Here is an 11,854-nt window from a genome sequence, read left to right as displayed (position 1 = left end):
AAGCTTGTGTAAAGAAATTACAATATATATATTTATATATATATATATATGAAGGCAAACTTAGTTGCACTATTTACTTATATATTGAATAAAGGCAAACATAGATATATGTTAGATGATTTTAAATAAGTGATGAAGAATTGACATAAACAAGAGAAAAAAAAAGTAAAAACCAAATTATATTTTTCTAATGACAAGAATGGAGGATCAATTAAAAAAATAGTTTGAATTTTTGTTGTGCAAGCATTCTATTTCTAACTTTTAGATGCATTCCGTTATTTTTTTTTTTTTTTTGAATCACGTTTATTTTTAATGAAATCAAGTAAAGTAATTCCAAATTTACACAATACTTATATGCTTTCCCAAAAAAAAATCACTTTAATTTTTAATGAAATTCAATAAAAAGAATTCCAATCAATATAGTAGTTTTTAAGCCTTTCACTGTTCACGTTAAAAAATTAAAAAACCCAGTAACCCCAACAAAAATAAATACCCACGGGCCACACACAAGCCCAAAGCCTTTAAAGAACATTCACGATCAAATCTCCCTCCCAAAACCAAACCTTCTTCCAAATCCTTCCTTTTCTTTTTTTTACTTTTACTTTTTACAATTCTGAAATTTATTCACCAATAATCACGTTTATTCAACTCTAAAACCCACCAACAGAAGAAGATGGAGCAGCAGCGGCTGCTGCAGCATCAGGAGCAGCTGCAGCAGCAGCAGGAGCAGCTGCAGCAGCAGCAGGAGTGGCGGCGGCAGCTGCAGGAGCGGCAGCGGCAGCTGCAGGAGCAGTGGCGGCGGCTGCTGCAGGGATGGCCGTGGCAGCTGCAGGAACAGCCGTGGCCGTGGCAGCTGCAGCGGCAGCAGTATCTGCAGCAGCAGCAGGAGGGGCAGCAGCAGCTGCTGCAGCAGAAGCAGTGGCAGCTGCGGCAGGAGCAGTGGCAGCTGCAGCTGGAGCTGGGGCGGCTGCAGCAGCAGCCACACCAGCAGCTTCTACATTTTTGCGATTCGAAGCATCCCTTGGTTTTCATTCTAGACTACAGAGGTGGAGCTACTTGTTGTGGGTGCCAACAATCAATTTATGGTCCTAGCTACTGGTGTCCAAGAGATGAATGCCCGGGATACTTTCATCATAAATCATGTGCAGAACTGCCCCTTGGGTTGCACAATCCCTTGCACCCAATCCATCTTCTTGTTCTCTCTCCCAAATAGACAGATTATGGCAAAGACATACAATTTAGCAATTGCGTATTGTGCAAAAAAAATAAAGATGAATACACTTATCGGTGTTTCAGTTGCGACTTCAACCTTCACATTACATGCGCTGCTGTACCACTCATCATGGAAGCTGAATTCCATGACCACCCATTGATTCCCATTTGGAAGTCGTTCACGTTCACTTGCGACATTTGCGGCAAAGAAGGCAAAGGTATGCCTTACATGTGTCAACTATACAGTTTCTGGGTTCATGGAAGATGTGCTTATCAATTCCCACGCATGGTCAAAGTTGTGCGTCACAAGCACCTCCTCCACCTCACCCATTCTTCTTTTGAATTCCATCAATCCAACTCCCGATTTTGTCAAATCTGTGTTCAAAAGGTGGATACACACTATGGGCTTTACTATTGCTCCAAATGTGATTTTGTTGCCCACCTTGATTGTGCAATGGAAAACAAGGAGAACATAAACTTGCAAGAATTTACAAATGAGGATGAAGTTTCAGAGCTCAATGAATCGGTTGACTCAACAACTTACAAAGTAAAAAAATTCAATATGAGGGAGGATGGAACTAAGATAGCTACAAAAATCAAACACTTCAATCATGAGCATGACTTAAAGCTTACTAATGAGATTCTAAATAACCAAAAATGCGATGGGTGTGTAAGAGCCATTCTCCCTCCGTTTTATAGTTGCGTAAAGTGCAACTTCTTTCTTCACGAATCTTGTGCTAATTTACCAAAAAAAAAGCGACATCCACTTCATCAACACCCACTAACCCTGCTCCCAATGGAACCAAGTATGCATTTTGAGTGTCATGCCTGTCATCGTTTTTGCAATGGCTTCACCTATCAGTGTGAGATATGCTGGTTTAGTCTTGATGTTCAATGTAGTATGATCTCAGAAATCCTTATCCACCCAGGTCATGAGCACCAACTTCTTCTCTCTAGCATTCCATTTGAACAAAATTGCAGTTGTTGTGCTTCTTCCATTTACCCAATATTCCGTTGTACCACTTGTGATTTTGCTTTGGACTTTAGATGTGCTACAATGCCACATTCTACAAGATACAAACAACATGAACATCCCTTTGCTCTCAGTTATAGAGTTGAAGATGACTCTGGTGAATATTATTGCGATATCTGTGAAGAAGAACGGCAAGACTCAAAGTATTGGTTTTACTACTGTGAGGATTGCAGTTATCCTGCTCATTTAGATTGTATTATTGGGAAACACCCAAATTACAAGTTTGGAGGTGCTTACAAATTTGAACACCGTCACTCACACCCTCTTACTTTCATTGAGGAAACTAAAGACTGCCCTCGATGTAACAGATGTAATAGTTCTTGTGAAGAGTTAATCTATCAATGTCCTCAGTGTAATTTCTACATCCACGAGGATTGTTTATAAAAAGGACAAATGTGATGTTAATTTTTATTTTATGCTACATGTAGTCCACATAAGTTTTGGTGCGTGGAATTCATCAAATGAAAATGTAGTAATTCTTTTGAATGCTCCTTGTTGGCATCATGGTTCAAATACAATGTAAATACATTGTACCAACTCATGCTTGTTTGTGTATGGTTGTACCCTGCCTTGTCCACTTTAGTTAGAAACAATAAGCTTGTTGATAATAGGAATTTTCAGTTTTCAATGTTTTATGGTTGTACATTGTTTAGCAATGGAAATTGGATTTCAGTGTAGAACATGAAGTTTAGGGTTGATGAGCAACTACTGAAAATGAAAGGCAAATTTCTAGTATCTCATATCAGTTGTGTATGACTACTTTTCCCTCTATTTTCTATTTATATGCAATTCCGATTGCATTCATTTTTCTTGAGCTAACATTAATTGCCTATGTCTTCTTCTTCTACATTAGGTGAACATCCGTTATTTTGAGGAGGGAAATGAATAATTAGAATCAAATCATGAATGCAAAGATTCAATAGCATTTTAAGTTATTATAGATTTACATGTTTATCAACAACTTTTATGTCATTAGTATCAGTGATATTATTATTAGGCGAAAACAATATTTTAATCGTTACATTTTGGAGTCAATCAATTTGGTCCTTATTATTTTCAACTTAGAGTTAATTTGGTCCCTACCATTAACTCACTAATGAAAAATGCCTACATGGCTAACGGTGTGCTTTGTTGGCATACATTTGGCAAAAATATATATACATAAAATCAAATATTTAACATTTAAAAGGCCACATAAGCATTTCAATAACAATTGGAAAAAGCCATGTCAAACCAAAAACTAATCTGGAAAACCAAGCATAGCCAATCAATACACCAATCTAAAAATCCCAACCAAAATAAAATAGGCGGTGACAATAACAACGCGGGGACAATAACAACTACATTTTTTACGGTTTTTCTCAGGTAGGCTTCGGATATCTCACGCATCTTTATTAGGACCATGGATGAGATTTCCTCAGCAGCAAAGTGCTTCTCTTCGCCTTTATAGTTCACAACAATCATAGGCTTGGCACCAGGACCTTCATTGACCTTGAATGGCCACGAGTTGATATCAGTTTGAACCATGAGATCACTAAATCTCCTACCAATCAACTGCTTTGCATCTGCAATATAATACCCTATTAAAAAACATGAGGTTGCTAGATCGGCCATGGAGGCCAGATTACAGGTCTGGGTTGTGTGAGTGAGAGTGTAAGAGAAAGTGAGATAGAGAGAGCTTTAGAGTGAGAGAGAAAGAGAGGTTTGCTGAGAGAGCTTCAGGGTGAGAAACGAAGGGAAAGGCCATGGAGGTCAAGGTTTAGTCAGAGAGAGAGAGAGAGAGAGAGATTTCCAGAAGATGGGGATTTTATTTTGGTTGGGATTTTCAGATTGGTGTATTGTTTGGTAGATAAGAAAGTGCAAGAATACACAAGAAAATTAAAGAAATTGAGGATATAAAAAAAATGTTTTCTTTATTTTTTTATATTAATTTTTCTAGTTTATTTTTTGGTTTGACATGGGCTTTTCTGTTGATACTAAAATGCTTATGTGGCCTTTTAAATGTTAAATATTTGATTATATATATATATATATATATATATATTTTTTTTTTTTCCATGTGTATGCTAGCAAAAGCACATTGTTAGCCATGTAAGCATTTTCTGTTAGTGAGTTAATGGTAGGGACTAAATTGACTTTAAGTTAAAAATGACAAGATTATCAAGAATTATAACTCAATTATTTACATTTATATTATACTTGTTATTGTCATGGTGAAAGTTTCTAAACTTAAAATTTGAGAGTTAGAATTCAAGCCACCAACAATCTATTAACAAATTGAAACGCCCACACACTTTAATTAATTTACAAACCCATTTTAATACAAATAAGTAGCATAATTATAAGAATTTTCATTTTACATGTTATTTATCAATTGATTTTTTTTTCTTGATAAATTAATAGTTACAACAAGGACAAAATTTAGTTACAAAATTGGTTGTAACTTAGAATAACAACCGTACACAATATCTTTTTCTTGGAGGTGAATTTTGATAAGTCCATCATTGGATTACATCTTCTTCTTATATCCTCCATATTTGCAAAATTTACAGAAAATTAAAGATTAATATCTATGTCATCAATAAATTGTTTAAATTGCAAATTGTCGTAGTTTAAAATTATGTATAAAATTTAAACTTATGGATCATATAATAAATAATATCTTATTGATATAAAATTTGAAATGTGTATTGAGTAGGAAAGCACATATGCGGCTCCAGGGGTGTCGCACCCGCAGCAAACTTACACCATCGCAACTGCACGCGCATCCATGGCAAGTCCTCCTTTTTTTGGTTCTCCGATTCGGGCTGATATCGTCTGATTTGGTTCAAAATGAACTAAAATAGGCTCTAAATCGGTCTGTTTTGGTAAATACCGACTGAAATTTAAGATTCAATCAACATGAAGTTTTTACTTTAAAAAAAAAAAAATCTTGAAACTGAAATGAATCTGTATTCTATTAAATCTATACTCCTAAAAACTTCAAAAGGGAAAAAAAGAAAAGAAATGAACAATTGTACCTATACAACTACAACAAAATAAATAAATAAAGTCCCGGTGAGAAGTGGAGAAGATGCATTGTTACTGGGTAGTCTGGGTTTATTGGTTTGAAGAATCAAGAAGTTAGGAAGAAAGAGGAAGACAAACAAAATATAAAAGATAAAAGTGGCATAACGATGTGATGAAATTAAAAGCGGGAAGTGTAGAAATCAAGGTGGAAGACGTGTGGATGACAAAAAAACAAAGAGAAGAAATTAAAAATAAAAAGAAAGTGAAATATGGCTTGGAAATAGAGTTGGTTGGGCAGTGTGCTTAGCTAAAATGATGAAGCCACTGTCCACCTTATTTCAATGGGTGAATCACAAATTGCAACCCTAGAATTTGGGGGTGTTTAAATTTTACACCCTGAAATTTTAAACTTTGGATTTTACCTCCTGAAATTTAGGGTGTTTGGAATTTACATCCTAAGGTTTCAAACTTTGGATTTTACTCCCTAAAAGTTAGAGAGTGTTTGGATTTTACACCCAAAAATTCTGAAACTTTAGGTGTAAAATCCAAACATGCTCAAACATCAGGAAATAAAATCTAAATTCTAAAACTTCAGGGTGTAAAATCCAATCACCCTCAAACTTTACAGGTGTAATTTGCAATTTACCCTATTTCAATTTTGCCACTTTATTCAGTTTGTTGCATTAAAAATAATTAATTAGTATTGTAATAAAAATAATATAGTGGTTTAAGTGAATTCATGAGATCAATTTTAAAGTATCAAGTTTTATGAATGTATGAAAATGTAACATGTAAGGACGCGTTTCGTGGCGGACCGTAACAGTGTCGGGTTCGCACGTGAAAAGGCCCCTAACAATATCATTTGTAGAGCGTGGGTTTGGAAGGCTAGGCCTTGGTTGATAGGCGGTGGGTTTTTCACGGTGTTCGTACCAGTTTAAGTTTTCCTACACCCCTGGAGTCTTTCTCCTGGAGGTAGGCTGGGAGGCTCAGGTTTCTGGCCATTTTTCCCCACCCCCCTTTTTAGGTTACTTATTTTTCCTTTTATATTTGCCTGCGTTCATTGTCCTTCGTCCACGTATGGGATCAACCTTTCCTAGATTGATACTTGTCCCATCAGCCCATATTCAAAGTCGGTGGGGGTGGTTGTAAAAGCCAAAGAATGCGACTTTGTCAGGTTCAGAGCATTGAATGGCAGTAAGGGCAGCTTTCCCTGGATATTTTAGATCTTTTTTCCGAGTTTCAGTTTTATACCATTTTTACCCTTCTTTACGAGGGGGCACTTTGGGTCTGCCGAGGACTGAACTACCCTCGGCGGTACCCAAAGTCTATTTCGTTGAACCTGGGCCATAATCCTCCTCGGCTTGGCCCATAAATCTTTTACACCCTACATAACATTTTATGTATCTTAAAAAATAATAGGATATAAAATTATAATGATAATAATAAAAATTTATAAATAAACGTATCCTGCCGCACCCGCACCCTATATTATCAAAAATTATCGAGTCACCGCACTGCACTTGCACCCGCACTCGCACTCGCACTCGCACTCACCGAACCCGAATCTGCACCCGTGCTTCTTACGTATTGAGAGTGTAAAGAACATGCAATTCAACGGTTAGCTTTTCAAAATATGCAGTAATGTTTATTTTACAGGACAAGTTTAACTACAAAATTGGCTGTAATAACTAAACTTTGTTCGTACAACAATGGGGGAGGAATTTTTTTTTAATTTTTAATTTTTATTATGGGATAGGGGAGGGGGATTTGATCATTGTAAGAGGTTCTAGATGAGTTACTCTTGCTATTTATCATTTACCATTAAAAAGCACCAACATTCAACTTTTATTTTACAGTATTCTCAAGTTTGTTTTTTGTTTGCTTTTATGTGAAAATGAAAGCTCACTTAGTGTGTAAAACACTAATGAATGTTTAGACCCCCAATTTCAAATTAACCAACATAAGCTTATACTCAAATAATAAATATGCGGAATGATAAGTATAAGCAATACCCAAATAAATAAACAATTCTAAACCATAATTAGTCACAACACAGTAGCAACTAAAAGGTAAGAATACGAGTTAGAGAGGTGCAAACACAAAGCAAACACCGACACGTGTTATCAAAAAGGTAATCAAAGAACTCGGCGAAAAACCTCTCTGCCGCCCTCCAAGCGGTGAAATGATCCACTGAAAAATAAAGTTGGTATACACGAACAGCAATAGACCCTCCAAATCTAATCTACTCAATGTACCTAAGCCCTCCAAGCTTTTTGCTCCAACAAGGTTTAGCCTAACCGTGTATCTTTAGCTTTTCGGATCCCGCAATAAGTCCATTGCATTAACTAAATAAATTGGTCATCTCCAAACGGATTCCCAAGCACCAAATTACCTCCTCACTAATATGGGTATGGTGAGATAAAGATTTGGCTATTAAACCTCTTAAGGGTATGTCAATGGAGAGGGTGAAAGTAGAAATTTGAAGAATCAAACGCCTAAGATTATGGATGAGTCAATCTTTGTTTTCTCTAGAATTTCTTTCTCAAAATTCTCTCTCAAAGCTCTCTACATTTATAGTAGGGTACGTGAGGAATGTGAAGACACTTTTTCTGCAAAACAGGGCATTCTGGCAACTTACTCTTTTGACTGGATTGAGTTGCAAGTTTGAGTCATGAAATAACTGCCAAGCCAAATTGTACTTTTTGTCTTGTAGTGCTCCAGCAATCGTGACCCTTTAGCTTCCTGCATGCTTCACACATGTGGCATTTTGGCGAGTCGCCAGTCGCGAGTCACTCGCAAGATCCAGTTGTGTGAATCCTCTTGAATGCTCACACACTTGAATTCTTCACACTCTCTCATACAAAACTCTTACATGATTCCCACATAAATACAGGGTATCTAATTGTTGAAATACAAGCAAATTTGACATGAAATAAAGCCAACACATGATTGAATAAATTCAACCTTACAAAAAAGATAGAAATAATACCAGGCTGGCCTGATGCGTCAAATATTGGATAAGGATCATGTTTGCAATGTGCTATTCAATCTATTCTCTTTTTTTTATGTGAAAAGATACAAATCCTACCTGGATGGATGCCTGATGTCAAATATTGGATAAAGGTCATCTTTACAACTTTTTTTAGCTCAATCTATTCCTAATATCAATGGCTTAACTGTGATGCTATTTTCGGGTTAAAAAATAATGGATATGTTAAGTCATAAAATGAAAAATAAATCAAAACCAATAGAATTTGTTTCAAGTATGCACCCATTTTTAGCATTACAAATTCTCCCTGAAATTGGCATTAGTCAACATAGTTAATCTTTTGCCAAGATGTTTGAATTTGAGAAAGAATTAGTCTTAAACGTGGAAAAAATAGATACGCCACACCCCAAGTATAAATATATAACCTGTCAATAGCATTTACTATTATACCACAACATAGAAAAAATTGTAGGAGTAAAAGTTGACAAAAAGAAAAGAAAAGAAAAAAAGATGAGCTTAACTTGGTTCAACATGAAGTCATGGTTCTTGTGCTTTGTTTTTTTAATAAGCATGGTGGTTCTGATCAATGGCGTCGCAGCTAGAAATATCAATGAAGATGGTAACTATGTTCCTGTTCCAGCTAATTGGCCTTGATAGTAAGTCGCATTAAATTTAATTGTAAAAGAATAATAGTTTGGAATTTAATGTCCTTGCCATTGCTTTTTTCTTCAAAGGATTGCTTAAACAAGTATTCTTCTTAGTATCTTCTTATCATCTTCAAAAATCCCGATGGTGGGGAAGATAGTCGTCATTGCTGTCGTCACCATCTTCGCCATCAGAGATGGCGGTGGTGGAAATGGAGATAGTATGACAACAATTCATTCAACCTTGAGGCGCACGATTCAAAATTAGCATCAGCGTATCTTAGCTTACAATTAGCATGATCATTAATTTGGGTTGGAATCAAGTGTCATTTAGTCTATAAGAAAATAATAATATTAACTAATTGCTGCTTCTCTTACTATGTTTCCAGGGGAGACTAATTCCATTTTTTATAAAATACTGCATACACTTGCTTCTTTTTAACATATGAATTGTTTAGCGAAATCAAATTCATTTTATAAATTTGTAATGGTTAGAATTATATGGTTAAAATAATTAAATTTATCATCTCTTAATAATTTAAACTTATAAAAGAATTGGTAATTTAACTATAGTCACTACAAGAAAAAGTGCTGCTAAAGGTACATTTGACTTATAATGGCAGGTGCTATTGCGGCAGGTTGTCCCACCAGTGCTGCAGTGCTGCTATAAGTCAATTGCAAAGGTCATGAAAAGCGCCGCAATAGATCTGCCATTAAGCGGCGCTTTTGGTCTATTGCGGTGGGCTAAAAACCACCGCCATATGAGGTTGTCATTCGGGTCAAGTGGCCTTTTAGCGGCGGTCAATAAGCGCCGCTATAGGGCGTCATGTACAACATGTACCTTTTAGCGGCGGTTTTTGCCCACCGCTATAGGTTTTTTTTTTTTTTTCCTCCTAAGTCGTAAAACCACATTTCTTTTACAAATAACCTGTAATAATTTTAGCTCCACTAAAACATTACCACAAATGTCTCCAAATTAACATTATATTAACATAGAAATATTTTATAATACGTGCTACCCTAGGCAAACCAAATACTAAAAATAATAACTTGGAAACTCAAGGTGTTAAAACACCTCCTAACCCAGAAAAATCTAATCCAATCACTGCTCCTAGTAGCCACAAGCTCTCTAGAGTCTTGGCTTATCTGCATGATATCCCAATTGGGAATGGTAGAAAGATTTTAAAGGACAGGTAAATATCCCAAACTTTTTCCAAGTTACAAGTTCCTAAAATTTATTCCTAAATAAAATTTCCAAATTTGTTTTCCTAACTAATCTCAGCTCCAAGCAAAAATTAAGTTGTGAACAACTCAGGTTAAGTGATGAAATGAACCTAGGAGCACAACAATGAACAAAATGCAACATAATACAGCAAAAAATAAATAAAGAAATTTGATATATATGATCCTACATGTATGGTTAATTGGTTATCTATAATGATTTGTTTGCAATAATATGCAAATTGCATTTCACATTATCTATTCAAAATGTTTTTATTTCTTATTTTAATAAGTGGAACTCACAAAACCCTTGAGAGTTTTGCACATTATTTCTAAGTTATTATATGATCATAATTTTTATCTTATTCTTTCTGGCAATTATATACAGATTGTTGTAACCTCCAAATTTCTACTTTTTTTTTTTTTTTTGGGCAACTACTCACAAACCAATGAGATTCAAACACACACAAAAAAAAAAAAAAAAAAAGTGCATGCAATTATTCTTATCACTTTTTCTCACTATAAAACCAGTATAGTTTTTCTTTACACAATTTTTTGAGTTGTGAAAGTGTATGCCAATAAAGTGGTAAATAAAATTTTTATATATAAAAAAAAAAAAAAAAAATCAAGCATTCTTGTAAAAAGAAGATAAAGATTGGGTTTTGTTTCAATACCTTTGGGATTTCCGACTCTAGAACGAACTATGGCATTTGGCTGATCCAAGTTACAAAAGAAGCAAGTAGACCTATAGATTCATCATTTACAAACCATCAGAAAAGTTAAGATAGAGCGGCCAATAGCAAAGATTTTAACTTTAGAGGACTTTGACTTTTCCTTGAGACCCATTAATTGCAGATGGTGAAGGAAATTTAAGAAAGGATAGAAATATCAACATAATGCTTTTCATTAACTTTAATTAATGATTAATTTTTAAAAAATAAATAAATAAAGGGCACTACTGAAAGGTCAAAATGAATAATTACAGAAGGAAATCTCCTTCAAAATTAAGTTGACCATAACCACAACTAATATTACAGCTATAAGGCACATCATAGGGTCCAGAACAAGCACAACAGCTTAAGTTATTCTAGAAACATAATCATAGCCTAGCAATCACAAATATCTATCAAATATATTAAGCCATGAGACTTGATGCAGCCTTGAAATAGCTTAGGCAAAACCGAAGAAGAGAGGAGGTTGTGAGAGGACGAAGGGCAACATACAAAGTGTCTGTCGGAATGACCCAACAGCTCCCTATTCCAAAAGATCGACAATCAGCTTCAACATAAAGCAAGCCACCCTCCTGATATTTTCATTCCAACAACAACAACAACAACAACAACAACAACAACTAAGCCTTACTTTTTTGGGGTCAATTACAGATTCGCAATAGATTAGTTAGGGTCAGTCACATTAACATAGTCATCAAAATTGCATATGTATAAGGTCACTTTTTAATTACAATTCTCCAAAGCAAGTGTCAATAGAACATATGGCTCCCATTCAATTCCCAATATATATATATATATAAAACTGAAAATCACATAAATTTATTCCTCACGGGTTTTGTAATTATCAAAAGCATATAGTTCAATTCAAAGAAATTAAAAGACTATAAACAGAACACATAAAATAAAATAAAATAAAATGCTTTAGAGATGGAGAAAAATACAGATCCAAATGTAAACTAGAATTTTTTTTTTTTTTTTTCAGAATTATCAAAACAGTTTTGAGTAAAAACATTCA

The 11,854-nt window shown here is 35.0% G+C and overlaps 2 protein-coding genes and 1 long non-coding RNA gene across 3 annotated transcripts; 1 reads left to right on the top strand and 2 right to left on the bottom strand.

Moving 5' to 3' along the window:
• Positions 1–650: 650 nt before the first annotated feature.
• LOC115961933 (ice-structuring protein 4-like) lies at positions 651–1,142 on the bottom strand. The gene is made up of 2 exons (XM_031080823.1): positions 1,097–1,142; positions 651–994 (listed from the first exon to the last, which is right to left on the bottom strand). The coding sequence occupies exons 1-2, from the start codon at positions 1,140–1,142 to the stop codon at positions 651–653; spliced, it is 390 nt and encodes a 129-aa protein (XP_030936683.1).
• Positions 974–2,712, top strand: LOC115960922. The gene has a single exon (XM_031079927.1). It carries the CDS (start codon positions 1,343–1,345, stop codon positions 2,627–2,629), a length of 1,287 nt encoding a protein of 428 aa, XP_030935787.1. The 5' UTR covers positions 974–1,342; the 3' UTR covers positions 2,630–2,712.
• Positions 2,713–8,189: 5,477 nt separating this feature from the next.
• Positions 8,190–11,630, bottom strand: LOC115960797. The gene is made up of 3 exons (XR_004085238.1): positions 11,332–11,630; positions 10,783–10,853; positions 8,190–9,130 (listed from the first exon to the last, which is right to left on the bottom strand). It is a non-coding gene; the product is annotated as an uncharacterized LOC115960797 (long non-coding RNA).
• Positions 11,631–11,854: the final 224 nt, after the last annotated feature.

The sequence above is a fragment of the Quercus lobata genome, chromosome 9 (assembly GCF_001633185.2).
Source record: "Quercus lobata isolate SW786 chromosome 9, ValleyOak3.0 Primary Assembly, whole genome shotgun sequence".
NCBI lineage: Eukaryota > Viridiplantae > Streptophyta > Magnoliopsida > Fagales > Fagaceae > Quercus > Quercus lobata.
This window is presented reverse-complemented; position numbering and strand designations above follow the sequence as displayed.